The sequence below is a fragment of the Vespa velutina genome, chromosome 6 (genome assembly GCF_912470025.1).
Source record: "Vespa velutina chromosome 6, iVesVel2.1, whole genome shotgun sequence".
Lineage (NCBI taxonomy): Eukaryota > Metazoa > Arthropoda > Insecta > Hymenoptera > Vespidae > Vespa > Vespa velutina.
This window is the reverse complement of record NC_062193.1, coordinates 2,837,352-2,855,687: the sequence shown is the minus strand read 5'-3', so window position 1 is coordinate 2,855,687 and position 18,336 is coordinate 2,837,352. Positions and strand designations below refer to the sequence as shown.

Here is an 18,336-nt window from a genome sequence, read left to right as displayed (position 1 = left end):
TTTTAATTGTAGATAACAGAGATCTTCCAATATCTCAATTTTTATATTCCTTATCGAATGAAGATGAAAATTATTGATGCTGCTGATGAATTGTCATCTTTGACAGCACAAAATTATATCATACTGTAAGTATATTTATTTCATATTTTTATACAAAATTGATTGAAATGTTAAGAATTTAATTGAATGAAATATTAACAAATATTAATATCATATTAACAAATTAATATAAAGATATGTATATAAATTATTTAATATTATAATGCATTAACACACTGTGTAGTAGATGATGAAGTGATCATTTTCTATCAATTAGAGAAATTGCTGGAGATATGTACGTTTTATTATCGTCTTCGTATATACCACAAATATACCTCGCATATACCACAAATAAATCTATATTCCTATAAATGCAAATTTCAAATATTCATAATTTTGATATGTTCCTTAACCTATATAGAATTATTTCTATCGAAAAATGAAAAATTTTGAATCCTTAATCGCTTCCTGAAACGCTATGGAAAAAAGAGCATGACGTATATTTAAGGATACTTCTATCATCCTTAGGTGCAATGCCAGTGTTCTCCAAATTATCATTTTCTATTCGTTTCGTAATTTTAAAAAGCACTAATTTAATGACTCTAATATTAACACTTCGTAGCTATGACTATAATATAGATCTTGATTTTATAAGAATGAAATTATGAATTTAATTAAATTTTAGAAAAGAAAAAGTGAATAATTTATGACTTGATTTTAATATAAATTAAAACAATATTATGAATATTATTGAATCTTAGAAAAGAAAAATGCAAAAAATTTATTACTCGACTTAAATAATAAAAATGCATAAAATATAAAATAATTCTATTCACATAAACTTGACTGTTTTTTTTTTTTTAAATACAGTCTATGGGACTGTTAAAAAAGCAAAAAACTTCAAACAAACATTGCTTTTGCTTCGCGATATTTTCATTTTTATTTTTATTTTAGCGATACAAACGTTCAATTTCATTGCTTTATGCACAATTGCAATGCTGTTTTGAAACAGAAAAATAAAAGAAAAAATTATTTTTTAGTTATAAGAAGAAATTGTAAAAATTATTTATCAAATGTTTAATGTAAAATATACTTTATTTAGACGATAAGTTATTGCTCCACGATAAATATCCTGCCTCAAAATATAATATATCTTTTAAAATATACTTTGTCTGTATCGTTGCTGCAGGATAAGTATTCTGCCCTAAGACAATGAAGTCCATTTTTGTTAACATTAGATGAAAGTGTACATTTCAAATTGTTTAAGTAATCTTACCCGTTGGAAGAGGGAGTGGATTGATCTTTATTCGTTGAAATTTAAAAGAAAATTCTTTTAATAAAAATCAAAGTGAAAAGTTTATTTTTGTTTACGTAAACAGCTAATGACCACAGGTTCAAATTTTTTACTCTATATAAATATTAATTTAATTCTATTTTATATTTAACGCGTATTTTGAGCTATGAAATGTTTAAGCAAATGTATTATTGTTTAAATATTAGTTAACTGTATTTCCTGTACATTATACATCGTTAAAATAATTATGAAATTATTATAAAATTATATATTATTTTTATGATTCTTTAGCATGAACACGTATTTGTTTATTTTTTTCATAGAACCATCAGTCGAAAACTCATTAAAATGCCTGAATGATTTACAATCATGGCTTTTCCGTGTGAGCATGACAAAACACGTGTTTCCTTGCGTTTGGAATAGATAACAAAATTTGAGTATCAGTTTACGCATACAAACAAGGCAACAATCAACTACTTTACGGAAACAAAATACACACATTCTAGCGTTTATATGAAAATCAGGAGATAGAAACTTTTTTTCTTTTGCCGCAAAGTTCAAAGAGCGTTACTATACGTAACTTTTATTTCACAAAAAATGTCGAAAACAGCGTTTATGCCAACAACGAGTCCAGGAGTAATTTTTAACCGATTTTGATGAGCAAGGTCTTATTTTAAAGATAAAGGTTTAAGCGAGAACATAGCTTTTATGGATTTTTGAAAAAGTTTTATTTTTATGTATGAACTATTTTCGAAAAAACACCATTCTTTCAGACGATTTTTTTCAAAGAAAATAAAACTTTTTTAAAATTTCTGAAAAGCTATGTCCTTGCTTGAATTTTCATCTTTAAAATGTAGTCTTATTCATCAAAATTGATGAAGAATTATTGCTGAATTTATTGTTGGCGTAAACCATTATAAAATCAGGAGTGATAAACAGTCTTAAGCAACATTCGAATACTTGGAAATGTCTCAAGTGTGATGTCAGCGTTCATTTTTGAACGGAACACACAGGATTCTAATGTATCTACAGTTAGCTGTATAGTCAAACGCAGATTAATATTATAGAAAGCAACATGGTTGCTGTACATTGGAAATACACGTCACCATTTCGCGATATCTTTCACTCGATAGCAGTGATCTAAAATATTGATATAAAAAAGAAGTTATCGAGGATTTTATTTCGAGATGTTATTGTGCATGAAAACAATATTGAAAACTGCGTGTCTTTAGTGAAACATATTTCCTAACCTATAACAAATATGCTGGTGTCTAAATATATTTAAGTTTTCTTATTAATATTAATGTGTCCAATGTTATGTTATATTTTACTCAATTATATAAAATTCAGCTAGTTGCATATGCCTTAAAATATGCGATATAGAAAGATTTTACTCAACGAATACATCAAATACATTGCTGTTTAAAGTAGTAATAGTTATTACACTGTGATTTAATGGGCAACTTTTTTAATTTATTTAAAAGAGGATTTGACATTGAAAGAAGAGTAGATATTTTTCATAGATATATTTCAATGAGAATTTTGTGACTGAAATATCTATATTAACTGCTATAATAAGGAATAATGGGACCAAATAACGAAGATCAAGTTTCAAGTAGGGATCCTAACGATGACAGAAATGTTGATTGGTCCAAATATGGTTTACATAATACAGAAATGCAAAGAAATTCACAAAGAAATAATGGAAGTTATGAAGAATTTGGTTCAGAAATGTATCAAACTGGAGCAAATGAATTGTTTGCTCAAGAGTATGTAAGTATCTTAATAGATTATAACAATATCTAATTTTTTTATTTTATTTCTTTAATATTATATATTATCAGAGTGCTGATCCATGGTGGAAATCCAATTTTTTTATATCACAACCGGTATTATTTGGTACTTGGGATGGTGTTTTTACTTCTTGTCTAATCAATATTTTTGGAGTTATTGTATTTTTAAGATCTGGTTGGATAGTTGGTCAAGCTGGAGCTTTAAATGCAGTACTGATCATTTTTTCCACAGGTAATAGTAATAAGACCACATATAAGTGTCTATAAAAGTGTCTTTATATTATATCTTATTGAGCATAATATTTTCAGTTAGTATTGCACTAGTGACTGTATTGTCTGCAGTGGGTATATGTGAACGATGTAGAGTAGAAAGTGGAGGAGTCTACTTTTTGTTATCTCATGTATTAGGATCAAGATTTGGTGGATCCATTGGTCTTCTTTACTGTTTTGGACAGGTGGGAAATAATTAGTGTAATAGTTACTAAGAAATGAAATAGAGTATATTATAAATTTTATTTCAGGCTGTAGGTTGTGCTTTAAACGTTCTAGGATTTGGAGAATCTATGGCAGGTTTAGTTGGTTTAGATTCTGCTTGGGCCCAGAGAGGTTTTGCTTGTGCTGCTGTTATTTTGTTATCTGCGATCAATATAGCAGGTGTAAAGTGGGTCATTAAGTTACAGTTCGTACTTCTTTTAATATTACTCCTTGCTGGGGTAGATTTCATGGTTGGAAGTTTCACACACGAAGATCCCAGTGAGATTATTTGTCAAGTTATAATATAATATATGTATCTGACAGATAATATTTATAATTAATTGTTACAGATGCTGGATTTGAGGGCTGGTTGTCTGGAAATTTACGAAACAACACTTTTCCTGATTATCAAGATGGTTATAATTGGTTCACAGTTTTTGGTGTCTTTTTTCCTACAGTTACTGGTGTTTTAGCCGGTATTAATATGAGTGGTGATTTGAGGCATCCATCAACTGATATACCACATGGTACATTGGCAGCTTTGGGAACTGGGTAGGAATTGTTGATAAAAAAAAAGTGAAATATAATGAATATTTAATTTAATAATATGATGGATCTATTTTCAGAACAGTACTATATCTTTGTTTCTCACTATTCTTGGCAGCAACATGTACTAGGACTGCTCTTCTTACAAATTTTATGATAGCATCAACGGTTTCTGCAATTTCAGTACTTCTTCTTGCTGGTCTTTATGTATCTTCATTTAGTAGTTGTTTAGGTGCAATGTATGGTACACCTCGTGTTCTTCAGTCTATAGCTAGTCAGAATGTTATTCCAGGAATAAGTTGTTTACAAAGAGGAGTAAGTACAATATTGTTATAACGTTTTAAAAGATTTTGCAAATAGAGTGATAACAAATTCATCATACAAATTATTTTAGAGAGGACCAAATAAGGTGCCTATTTATGCTATGTTGGTCGTGGCTGCAGTTACATTAACTTTTATAATTACTGGTCAAATTAATACTCTTGCACCTATTGTAACGATGCCATTCCTTCTAACATATGCGTGTTTAGATTACGCTTATTTTGCGCTTGCTCAAACTTTTGATATTCGATATATGAGAGAACAAAGATTCAGAACGCAATCTCCGACATTTGATCGTAATTATGGTTCCGCTAGTAGGAATAATTCTTTAACGGAAATAGATAATGACTTAGATAGTTTATTTCCTGAGAGAATAAGGCATAAAAATTTGGTGAGTGTGTCTATGTTTATCTAAAATACGTTTATTATAAAGTAATAAATTTGATAAAAAACGAAATATTTTATATAATAGAGAAGCTCTAGCATTTCTGAAAACAATGGATATGTAGATTCATCGCCGAGTTTAGAAGAAAACAGTACAAGTTCTATCGAACGAAAAGTTCATATACATAATAAATTGGGGAATTGGTATAGTCCTTTGTGTAATAGATGGTTTTCACTCTTAGGTGTAAGTATTCTGCAAAAAAATATACGTATTAGATATATAATAAAATACTATACATTAGCTTTTAATGAATCTTACAGTGTTTGGTAAAATTATTCATCATGTTTCTGGTTCATTGGGGTTATGCTATCGCAAACATTGTTGTCGTTTTCCTTGTATGGAGTTATGTAGGTCATGCTAATCCGGCCGTAAAGCCTGGAGTTTCTGCTGAGTTTCAATTCTTTAAATGGTTAAGAACTTCATTGTTAAGACTTATGGGGTAATTAAGCGACTCGTAATTAATTCGTAATATTTCCTATTGTTGAAAATCTGATTGCATTTTGTAAATCTGTTTCTTCGTTATAGGAGAAAGGTTTATGATTATGAACAAATCGTTGTAACACCTGTACCACCGGGCGTTGAAATTTGTTCTGCACAATTGAACGAAGAAAATGAGGATTTTGCTGGAAGACGACGATATCATCAAACGGCTACAGTTACAGGTCAATACGTAAACGTCGATTAGATTTCGATTTATGGAATTTTTCTTTGATACGTATGATTATAACTGATATGTATAATAAGATACACAATCTAATTGACGTTATGTAGAGATTTTTAATATATTCATAATTTTTGTTTAATACCTAAGAACAAAGCTATATAACATCAGAAATCTGTGTTGTGTGTTTGTATCGTATATATATAATTTTATGTTACTCTTCTTGTTTATATTTTCATCGTCGTAATTCGTGTTAGATGCACACATACAACTAGTCGAATTAAAAATATATTATGTCCGCTTAAAAATATGTTTCAAAGCGTAAAATGCATTGATCGTTGATTAGTCTTATTTTGCAAAAAAACATAAAAATATCATTTTCAGTGGTACATTCAATGAGTACGGAAAAATAATATAAGATTTGATATACGTAGTTAAAGTGTGGAAGGTTTCTAATCGGAATTGCAAAAATCTTTAATGATAATAACAATCTGAATAAATTATCAATTAATCGCTTCATAAATTTAATCTAAAATTAAAAACTATTAATGGATCAAAATGAAGTTAGAATTTTAAAAAAATCTATAATAGTACAATAGTCTCACGATATTTAAAACGTGAGATGTTACCAATAACTGAGGACATATAACTCTAATATATCTAATAGCTTACAATTAGAATAAATTACACGCACAAAGGATATACGATGCTGCCAGAATTATTAATGCATTTAATGTGGATTGCAAATAACGTTTTCATCTTTCGATGAGTTGTTTTAGAATTTATCCCAGCTTTAGAATGAGATTATATTTATTCTTTTATATTAAATATAAAAGATGATTATTATTAATCATAGATTAGAGTCGTTTGTATATAAGCAAACGTAAAAATTTGTACTAATTGTAAGTATTCAAATAAGTGCTCTGTAAATAACGATTAATAATATATTTATATATTATTTAACATTTTTATAAATGTCAGAAGAGTGATGAAACGTACAATCAAGATAAATACATTTGAAGAAAAAAATCAATAAATGCTTTTCTATTATCTATCCTTCGTTTATTAGGGTAGAAAAATTGACTTTTTTTTTTGTGCATTTTTTCACATTACTTCACGCATTGTTTCAATGAATATAGATGAATTCTTTTTTTTTTTCTTTTTAATTAAAGGACCTTTTTGATTAAATGTTCCTAGTTTTTTTGTGCTGAAGTCGTCTCTAAAATATTTCCCCATTTATTCTGGAACATCTTATTATATATACGTAGGACTTATTTAATTGCATTGTATCGCGTTATCGGATTTATTTCATCGATATATTTCAAATGGAATTATGTATTACACGTAATAGATGGTATTATTTGATAAAAAATAATTGAATTATTAAAATTTGTCGGTTAAAATAAAATAATAAATTTGAAGTTCCACGAATACATGCATGCACGAAAATAATTGTAACACATGATATCTAATAGTATAGGCTGTTCATCACCGCTAATTTTATAACAGTTTACGCCAACAATGAGTCCACGTGTAATTCTTAACCGATTTTTATGAACAAGATCTCGTTTTAAAGATGAAGGTTTAAACGAGGAGATGATTTTTTCGAATTTTTGAAAAAGTTTTATTTACTTTGAAAAAAATCGTATAAAAAAGTAGTGTTTTCTTTCAAGAATAATTTATGCCTAAAAATAAAGTTTTTTAAAAAATACGAAGAAATGATTTTCACGTTCAAAATCGGTTAAGAATTAACGTTTGGATTCATTCGTGATGTAAATGCTATTTCCGACATTTTTCGTGACAAATAAGTTTCGTATAGTGGCGCCCTTTGAGATTTGAGATGAAAGAGAAGACCATATCCCCACTACTAATTTTCATATGTATGCTTGATTGCTATAACTTTTTTTTTTCTTTTGTGAAATAGACGATTGCCTGCCTGTCGTGTACGTAAATTTATGTTCAGATTATCTGATCCTTTCCGAATGTGAGAAATTCGAGAAACAAACGGAGAAGTAATGATAAATCATTCGGGAATTTTAATGAGCTTTGGATAGACGATTCTATGGCAAAAATAAAGAAATATGTTTTCATTCGTTCACGTTAACGAGTCTTAATTCCTGAGTTTCTCAAATTTTAGAAAAATTTGTAGTTCCCTTTATATTTTATATACTAACGATATAAAAGTTTCAAAAGCAACGTTTAATAGAACAACAAAAAGCATGTAGATTGATATAAATGCAGAAAATTTTGGTTTCAAAGTAGGTAATACAGTCAATTTTCTATTTTTCTTTTCTTTTTTTTTTTTACATATATTTTTTTGTATAAATGTATACATATTACTTTATGTATATATTACATATTATTTTAATAAAAGTTGAAACATGAGTTCGTTTTTATATTATCTGAGATAGAACTTACAGCGCTGCTTTTTTTATCGTAGTCCATTTTATATTATTTTTATTACTACTATTACTACTATTGCTATCACTACTACTAATAATAATAATATATAATATCAAAATATAACAATAAGAATAGTAATAAGATGAAAATATTATATAAAATAATATTTGATATATAAATATTCTCTAATTATTATTCTTTACAAAATATTCGATAAAATTTTATTTTTTTTTGTCGCAAATTTATATAATAGTTATTATGTGGATTAATTATATTCATTTATTATTTATGGATTTATATCATAAAGTAGATGTGTATCGATGTTGTGTCGTATCTAATATCTATTATTGCAAGAGGTACACTACTATCAAAGAAGAATATAAATCTGAGGAACTGAAAAGTATGAGTTCATAGCCTACTGATAACACTTGCTCAAATCTACACCAACTCGGTTGTTATATTACGTGTGATAGAGCTATAACTTACACAAGTTTATACTGATACGATAGGCGCATGATGAAGATGGTGTTCCCTGCTTGCACTTGTAGTTCATATTTTGTCTATACTTGTCGCTAAAGTCACACACACTTAAAGCGAAAGGTGATGAACACTCCTAAAGGAAAAAAAAAAGATAAAAGATCTTGTGAGAGATCGCAGAATGTTGAATAAGTGCATTTAAAGTATACTTTTTGTGCAAATATCTTACTTAAAGATATTTTAACTAAGAAATATTTTAAGTAAGAAATATCTTTTTATATCTACGTTACCAATTATTCCGTATTTTGATGCTATAAAGTATTTTAATACAATCACGTAAGGGTCTCCTACATATGAGAGGGTTAATCACCTTGGACAACCACAAGATCAGTTCCCTATCTTGGAAGTTTCCGATGCATTTACTGACGTAAACTTATACACGTTTACGTTGCATTTCGAATTGATTTTAAATTGATGAAAAAACCATCATCTTGTCTTGCTCCATTTTGAAATTCTTTTTCCCATAGATCGAATGGATTTTAAATATCGAAGATTAACAAGTTATATTAGCAATTATTAATTGAAATAATAAAAAGGATATAAAATCAATGTGTATATATGATATATACATAGATAATGTAACATAGTGATATTAAATCGATCGATGACCACGATACGTTTGACGAAAATTTATATTATCTCATTATTCAAGTGTATTTGACGTTCGATGAAATGCTATTTGTTGTTTGATACGACAATAAACAATACGACAGATTAAATATTTATAATCCGTTATGGCTTCGATCTATCATGGCTACGACTGCCGCGTATATCTACGTCAAATTTTCTCTAATTAATATCGGACGTCAATAGATATTTAGGTACTTAGAGCACGCTAATCAACTGATATCGACGTAATCGAATCGTCATTATCATCTCGTTGTTCAAAGGATAGTCACTTAAAAATTATGTGGAAATTACTGATCAATAAAGTAGAGAGAGTAGGAGAGATAGAGAGAAAAAGAGAAAGAGAGGGAGAGAGAGAGAGAGAGAGGAAGAAAGAGAGAGAAATCTTCACTATAAAATCAAAGATCAGATAGATTTGTTTTAATGAGACGACAAGCTATCGTGCACTTTCGTTCTTTTTCTTTTCGTTAATAAGAAGAGGAAACGGACGTGTCGACTACCCGCAACAGGATTTTCTCTCCTATTTCCCATGACATAAGAAGAAAGCACTTCATTAATATACGGTATCTTCGTACGTGTACGCTTAGGTGTCATAGCGGCTCGAAAGAGAGAGAAAGATATAGAGATTTGAAATAAAAGAATAGATAGATAGATAGATAGATAGAGAGAGAGAGAGAGAGAGAGAGAGAGAGAAAGATTTGTAGTAGTGGGAGACGGTATATAGGGGATGGTGACGGTTTCGAGTGGTAGGTGGAGGTTCCAAATGGAGGGGGTAGTTTTCACCGGCGAAAGGTGGTGGAAGAGAGAGAGACAGAGATAGAATGTATAGCGGTGGGGTTGGATGCCCGGTGTGGGATCTAGTCGGATGCCGGATTCGCAGTGGAAACTTCAGTACGCGACCAGCCACCGACGTGTGTTACGGTCGGAGCTCCAGCGGAAGCTGCGAGGGCTGCCTGTCTGTCTTTCTCCCTCTATCTCCTCTATCTCTTTATTTTTTCACCGGTGAGAGAAAAATAGCACTTGATATATTTTATTTTATTTTATTTTTTCCGTTACTTCTATTTTCTTTTCTTTTTTTTCGAAAACGATGACGACTATTTCCTTTTTCTCTCTTTGTCTGTCAGTCTCTCTCTTTCTCTTTTTGTCTATCTATTTCTTTTTCTCACCTTTATCTGTATTATCATCGTAACGCGTCAATCATCGACTTAACAAACGAAAAGGGTGATCTTCGAAAGATCGATGGAAACCGATGCGAGGAGAACGTTCTTCGTGATGTCATCAATGAATTTTTAGTGGATTCTTTCTCTCTCTCTCTCTCTCTCTCTCTCTCTCTCTCTTTTTCTTTTTTTCTTGTTGTCTTTAGAAAAAGTCGAGCTTTGAAAGGAGGGTAGTATAGTGAGCCCTCGAACCACGTGGCTACGGCTCAAAGTTAGTGCGTTAAAATAGAGAATTTGAATTTGAATCTTTTCTTCGTCTCTTCATGATATTCTTTTTAATGATACTGCACGGACGAAAGTATAGGAATTCGTGACGTGTGAAAACTTTTCATGAAAAAGTTACGCTTGTTATTTATATTGTCTACGATTTAATCGACGTTTGGGAGATACTGGTCGATATTCCGTCGTTCGATTATCAAAAACGATTCTTTTCGCGAAAGATCATGTGATTAATGGGTTACAGTGTTTCCATCCCTACTCCTTTTTCTCCCATAGCTTTTGGCCGAACACAATGACACAGCACGAAGCCTCGTCGAACGGGAATAATAGAATCGTCGATTCGCTTTCTTCTTTCTTTTTTTTTACTTCCTCGTTTCTCGTAAATAAAAAGAAAAAAATAAAAAGAAATGGAGGGTTAAAGGGTGGGCCATGCCGGTATAGGAAAAAAAGAATCTCGTTAATCTCGCGAAGGAAAATGTCGTTTCGCAAAGAGTCGCAGTAACGAGGTGCCGTGTAATCGATATCGCGTCGATATTCTTTTTTTAGAATATTTAAGAGGTCGTCGTTCACATAACATGTTTCATAATTTATAATATATTTTGCGTCAGCGAATGAACGAAGAGAAAGAGAGAAAGGGACATTTGGGAGAAGAGTAAAAAAGGAAAATAAAAAAAGAATAAACTTGTCGATCTCTCGAAGTATGGGAAAAAAGATTTAAATTTTGGCGGGACTCGTAGATAGGAGAACGCGTTTGCTCGAGAGAGAATCGAAGGTGCACGCCGTGTGTGGAGATTATTCGAAACTCCTCGGATAAGAACGCGAGGAACGCGCCGTTACGGGACTTTGTTCGATGGTGGTAGTGTACTCTTGGTGGTGTGATGGTGCCGGTTTGCGGTAGAACGCTTAACCGATGTTGGTGAGCCCATGGTATTGCTGGAGAAGTGTAAAAGTGGTAGTGGTAGTAAGCTTGTTAGAAATAGTGCATCATTGATAATAATAATAATAATAATAATAATAATAATAATAATAATAATAATAATAATAATAATAATAATGATAATAATAATAATAATAATCATAATAATAATAATAATAATAATAATAATAATAATAATAATAATAATAATAATAATCATAACAATAATAACAATAGTCGTAGTAATAATAGTAATAGTAGTAGTAGCAGTAATAATAGTAATAGTAGTAATAGTAATAATAGTAGTAGTAATAATAGTAGTAGTAATAATAATAGCCGTAGTAGTAATAGTAGTAGTAGTAGTAATAGTAATAATAATAGTCATAGTAGTAGTAGTAGTAGTAGTAGTAGTAGTAGTAGTAGTAATAATAATAGTAGTAAGAGCCACGACACTGTCAGGCGAGTTCATGAATGAACGACCACTTCGCGCTTTCACGCGCGAACGCTAATGGCTGTTCTTTCTAAAGATGACGATGCAACGCGATCTATTCTCCTTGTATTCAAATTAATCGTCAATCATCCGTGACGTGAATTAGTGTCAATGATGATCCAAGAAAAAGACATGACGTTCCTTTTTTTTTCACGTCGTTATTACGTTTTCTTTTTTTTTTTTCTTTCTTTCTTTCAACTATACTCATGGCCGAGCGAGAACAATTCATTTTAGACACGCAAATATCGAGTTAGGTGAGAAAGATTAATACGACGGAACTATGTGTGTGTATGTAGATATCATTAATCGATTCAAATTTTAGTAACAAAGCGGGAAAAGTTATGGGGAACGAATTTCTATGGGACCTTCCTATATATATATAGGCTTCATCGTTCTTGAGGATTGCTATAATAAATTTTTACGTCGATAATAAAATCACGAGATATAGAATTTATATGAGCATTCGGTTGGACATGCCTCGTCGAGATAATAACGTGCACTCGTCGTCTTTGGGCAAGATCGTAAACTTGCTTCTGGATCATGCACATTTCATGTTGCGTCGGTTATGACGGTGCCGAAATTGTGACGATACGTATATCCCTTTATCGTTTTCCGACCTTTCCACGGAATAAGAAATTGCGATCGTCGAGATAATTTTTGGACGTTATAAAAAAAGAAGAAGAATATCAATTGAGGAAAGAATTAGATAACAATAACAACAAAAAAAGAAAATAAAAGGAAGAAAAGATATGAAATTGCAATTATCATGATAGATTTAAAAACGCGGTTAAGGTTTACCTATTTAACATATGCGTATAAATACAATGAATCATTCGGTGAACGGTCGCGCTAGCTGCCGACAATTTTAGATGTTAAATCTGAGTTAATATCGCAAGGCATTATGGTAATAATGACGAATGGCCCAATTAACTGTTGTACCTAGTTAACTCCGCTTTATGGCAGCCCATCATTCTTTGTTTTTAATGATCGTATAATAGTAATATAGTGATAAGTTATGTCACTTTGAAAAGTGCCACGATTCCACGGTCCGTTAATAACTTAATCTCGACAGTAATGTTTTAGATTCGTTATTAGAAACAGCGGAGATCTGGGGAAACGGTGCGTTGTAATTTGGAAAAAAGAAAAACACAATACAAAGAGAATGATTTTGAAAGTAAAAATCATTGTAAATAGTAATTCAATGTAGTTCACCGACTAACTCTTGCTTTTAATCAACGCCGACGCATTACCCACTCTTAACTTTTGAAAACTTTTAATTCATCTCGACTTTATTTAACTCTGATTCCTGGGACATGGAAGGCCGGACACCGATTGACGCCAGGTCATAACTATTCTTCCTTTTTTTTCTTTGCATCCTATTTCTCTCCCCCCTCTCTCTCTTTCTCTTTCTCTCCCTTCTCTTTCTCTTTCTCCCTTCTTATTCCTTTCTCTATTTAGTCCTGTTCGTTCCACAAATCCAAGCTGACAAAGAGAGGGAACAAAAGTTTTTTCGAGCTCTCCTCGAAACAATGGCCTTCTACTTGCCTTTTTGGAAATATTTCCACTTATTCACCCTCGTCACATGGTATCTTCTTTTTTCTTTTTAACCCTCTGCCGATGCGTTGGAAGTACCGACTACTGGCTTGAAGGGAATCTCTCTTTCTTCTCGTGTCTCTGAACTCCCCCTCTTCTTTCTGTTTCCCTCTTCCCTTCTAAGAGAGTTCATCCCTATCGAATGTATACTCGAGTAGTACTCGCTGCTGGATGGCGTCGATGAGAAAAGAAGAAAAAAAAAGATAGTAACACCCATCCTGGTTGACTTTGGCTTCACCTGAGTGCACCTGTACAACGATTTTTTTTCTCTCCCTCTTTGGATTTATTCTCTTTGGATACACTTCTGAATGAAGATGTTCCACAAGCTTATTAGAATTTTTCGTTTGAGATATCCATTTAATTGATGCTGTACTTTCGCCACAGGGAGACAAATGAATAAATAGATAGATAGATAGATAGAGAGAGAGAGAGGGAAGAAAAAGTAAAAGAACGAGAACGAGAGAGAAAAAGAGACAGAGAGACAGAGAACGTCTCTCCATTATCGTAATTAATACCATTACAATTAACGCGTTGGGAAGAGTAGTTCGTTCGCGGAATGAGCTTGGATTCCTTTTACGGCGCTTTTATCGTATCTAAGCGGCTTTTCCGAGTTATGTATGTGCATGTTATATATATATATATATATATATATACACACACACACCGTCCAGCGTAAAAAAGTTCTTTCGAAAAAGTCTTGAATTTCTTGAGTCTACGTAGGGACGCGTCGTTTGTTTGTTGTCTCGTTTTATCCTCTTTTTTTTTTTTTGTAAATTTCTTCTTTTCGTCGTCGCCGTCGTCGTTTATCGTCGACGATGGATTTTTTAAGATTCGTGTAGTCCGTTTTTTGTTAAAAAGATTACTCTTTCTCTTTCATGAAATTGAGATGAGATTAATTTTACAATTTTAAGTGTTTCGTCCTCTCTCTCTCTCTCTCTATTTGTTTTTTTTCTCTATTTCTCTATATATCTCGTATTCTCGTCTTTTCAATTGTCTCCTTTTTTCTCGATATTCATGCGCGATGAAAGGAGGAACGGGGTTTTGTGCTTGTACATAAAAAGAAAAACAGGCGAAAGAAGAAAAAAAGGAAGAAAAAAGAAAAAAGAAAAAAGAAAAAAGAAATAAAAAGAGGGAAACAAAAAAGAAACATTCCATTTCGAGCGTAGTAATCTACCTAGCCGAGAAGAAAATCGGACGGTAGCGAGACTCGCCACGAGGGAAACCTTTTCACGTGGATTGAATAACGTTAAAACGCACGGAACGACGACTTTAACGTTTACATCGTCGGATAATGAAGTCATCGTAAGAAATGAAAGACCCCGATAAACAAAGCTTTTCGTGGCTTACTCGTTATTAAACATATTATAAATTTCAGAATTTTTGCTTATTATTCATTTTCTATCTAATAATAAATCTTAGGGTGTTTTCAATTTTATGAAATCCATTATCGATCGAAAAGAAATTATTTCAATATACAATGAATTATGAGAAAGAAAATCATTATTTATCGGACAGCGAAATATTCTCTTGGTCTGGTCTATTATAGGATGTTGATTTTGTTTGATCTAATTTATGTAAATAAGCCAAAGGAAATGTATTTAAGAACGTTTTCTCCTTATATTAAATTTTTACAAACTTTTTCGAGAAATTCTTTTCTTTCGATTTTATGGCCAACCATATATGTTTGCTATGTAATGAAACATCACTACGGAATGTTAAATTATATTTTTCTTTTTATATATCGAATTTAGATCGAGGACGATGAATATGACACAGTTGTTGGTTTCATTTCACGGATACCTAGATATACACGTGTGTATTTTGTACATATGTACATATAGACAAGCTTTGATCGTAGTACATAAAGTTACATCCAAGCCTTACCAAAAGCAATAAAATGAATTTCATTAAACTGTATACGGTACACCATTTTGAAACGGTCGAATGTGCTAAATAAATTCACAAACGTACATATATACGTATACTCACACGTACATATGTATGTACAAGTCGTTTCCGTGTATGATTCTTTAATTTAAAGAAATCTCGTAATGTACCTTGGCGTGTAGCGTGGACAAAAAATAACATGGGTATCCTAACAAGCGTATAAATCCTGATCTTCGTTTAAACGCAGCGACGGGGCTTGTAAAACTCTTGAGCTACAACGCGGCTGTTGCGCGCTTCCATATTCTCTCTCTTTCTCTCTCTTTCTCTCTCTTTACCTTCAGGACGCGAGTTGCGTCGCGTAAATGCCAGAATACTTATTTGTTCTGTCTGCCCTGAAATATGCCTTGCGAGAATACGTTAATTAAAAGTATATTTTAAACGATGCACTGAGCATTGAGGACAAGTAGAGAGAGAGAGAGAGAGAGAGGGAGAAAGAGAGAGGAAGTAGTCTTCTCTCGAATTATCACAGCTCTCAACACGTTGAATGTCTTTCTCCAAGGAGAATAATTTCGTTTCAGTCAGACCAGTAGATAACTCCTGCATTTTACAGACACCCCTTTACTGATTATATACCTATACTATTAAATTCCATGTACGTACACATCCTCACGTATATCCAACAAAGGGGAAGAGGTTAAGATATATCCTCATCGTTTATCCAATCTAGCGGTCATCTTTATTTAGTTCGGAACGACCCAATTATTTCGTGTCCCAGATCAGGACCGACGTATGTACATCAGGTATAGTAGGTAGTACTGGTCGAAGGATTAACGATTCACGAATATCGACATAGTACATCGTCATACATGTTTGACCTAATATAGTGCCACGAATAATTCTCCATATTACAAATCCATGCTACACAATGTTAGCTTGTCTCTACGTGTGTCATTATATCGTGTCTGGTTTTCATCGGATTATTTCATTTATATCGCAATGATATTGATTTTTTGTTTCGAACCAAAAAATTTATGATAAAAAGAGAAAAAGAGAGAAAGAGTGGAAAAGAGAGAGAGAGAGAGAGAGAGAGAGAGATCACATTAAGTAATCCCTTTGATTTTTGAAACTACGGAATTTTTGAAAAAGTCAGAGAAAGAGAAATAGGAGTTTTATAAAAGCTAATCTTATTTTCTCCGTGAAATTTCATTCTTTTTGTCCCTTTATTTTCCTTTCTTTTAACCGTATGTACTACTACGCTGTGATGCCAAAAGAGAGAAAAAGAAGAGAAGATAGAGAAAGAGAGAGATAGAGACAGAGATAGAGAGTGAGAGAGAGAGAGAGAGAGAGAGAGAGAGAAGAGAAAGATCGGAGGTGCAAATATTTAACCGGCAAATCCTTTCTCGGCATGTTCCGTACGTGCTCACGAAGTGAAATAATTTTCGAAGGGAAAGAAAGCGTCGTATTACTCCTGCTTTTTCCTTACTATCCTTTTAGACGGTACACTGATAATTTCCGTGGATTTCTTCGTTTATCTTTATTTCTCTTTCCTTTCTTTTCCGCTTTCTTAGATCCTTTTGAAATATCTCAAATTTTTAGATAAAAACGTTTTTGTCTACCGACAAGATGTACCAGAATTCTTTACGTTGAAAATAAATGATAAACTGCTTAGTTTATTTATTTATTCTTCTTTTTTTTTTTTATTCCTTTTTTCTTCTTTTTTTTTCCATCGTAAAGACAAGATAAAGTAGAATGCATTTTTTTGTGAGAAGAAAGGAAAAGAGAGATGATGGTCCCTTTTTCTCTCTTTCTTTCTTTTTAATGATCTTTTAAATGGATAAGAAATTCGTAGGCTCGTTAGGAGTTATATGACAAAGTACGTGAGTAATACGATTTATAATTAAATATACTTCGGCAAGTTTGCCCGTGAATCTCTCTTCGTCTTCAGACCCACTGGGACGCTCGTGGTATCCCTCAGAAAATTACCCCTGGGACAGATATAACCGTGGACTATTTTACCCGTGCGAAAATGTTATTAAGCTGGGAAAGCGGTGCGATAATGCGTTACTAGTGTTGGTTAGTTATTAATTAACCTTGAAAAGTAAAGAAGATAGGTCATTGCACGTTGTATATTTCAATGTTTCAATTTTCTGATTAATGACATAGAAAGAGATAGAGCTTATGAATATCATCCAATGGACATTAGATTTTCGATTGAATACTTGAAATTGCTATTATCTGGTTTTATTCTATTCTATTTAATCTTCAATAATTTTAACTTTTGAACTGTACGATCCGTAACTTCTTCGTTCGTTGAATAATTAACGACGTTATTATTATGCTATTTTTGTCACCCTCGCATCTTTCGTATTCCACCCTTTTTTAGAGTCGCTTATTTCAAAGCCATTAGTATTATATCTCTTAAGCGAAGGGCAACGAGCCAGCTACATTAGCAAAAAATAATATGATATATCTATGTATGTACTTATCTCTGATCGAATCAGTAGGTACAAATCAAAACACTTGTTGCTTTGTTATAACGATCCCTTCGCCATTGCCTATGGAATACTTATCTTTTTCTTTATATTTAATTCAATTGTCAAGGGTTACAAACGGCGAATGATATTCGTTACAACATTTGTCTTCTCGTTTTTATTTTCATTATGAAATGAAGTCTTCTTGACGAATTTGCATGAATCGAGTGTATTGAATTTTTCATGAATTATCGAATTAATAATCGTTAAGACAATAAATATTTATAACGATTATAATACTCTGTAAATATTGATAGACGTTGAAAGTTTGAGGATGGATTTTTTTTCTATTAAAATCATTTTAGAACGTGAATTAGATCGTAAAGATCGTCGTTCGTACTTG

At 31.8% G+C, this 18,336-nt stretch overlaps 2 protein-coding genes across 15 annotated transcripts in view; both read left to right on the top strand.

Annotated features, from left to right (window-relative positions):
- The first annotated feature begins 1,675 nt into the window (after window positions 1-1,675).
- Window positions 1,676-6,608, top strand: LOC124949749 (solute carrier family 12 member 8). Of its 2 annotated transcripts, XM_047495403.1 has the most exons (10): window positions 1,681-3,106; window positions 3,178-3,358; window positions 3,436-3,581; window positions 3,648-3,879; window positions 3,951-4,152; window positions 4,227-4,461; window positions 4,541-4,858; window positions 4,940-5,095; window positions 5,173-5,351; window positions 5,438-6,608. In XM_047495403.1, exons 1-10 carry the CDS (start codon window positions 2,918-2,920, stop codon window positions 5,595-5,597), a joined length of 1,998 nt encoding a protein of 665 aa, XP_047351359.1. In that variant the 5' UTR covers window positions 1,681-2,917; the 3' UTR covers window positions 5,598-6,608. The 2 variants fall into 2 exon arrangements, with proteins under 2 accessions (XP_047351360.1, XP_047351359.1); XM_047495404.1 differs by lacking the exon at window positions 5,173-5,351 and having other exon boundaries at window positions 1,676-3,106; window positions 5,438-5,591.
- Window positions 6,609-9,992: 3,384 nt separating this feature from the next.
- Window positions 9,993-18,336, top strand: part of LOC124949704 (Down syndrome cell adhesion molecule-like protein Dscam2) — a 166,382-nt gene continuing 158,038 nt past the window's right edge. For 5 of the 13 annotated variants that reach the window (XM_047495293.1, XM_047495295.1, XM_047495297.1 and 2 more), the window contains exons 1-2: window positions 10,036-10,142; window positions 10,361-11,492. The gene's annotated coding sequence lies outside the window, so the exon portion shown is untranslated. Of the gene's footprint in view, window positions 10,143-10,360; window positions 11,504-18,336 lie in introns of all 13 variants that reach the window. The other 8 variants (XM_047495294.1, XM_047495290.1, XM_047495292.1 and 5 more) reach the window with 4 other exon arrangements.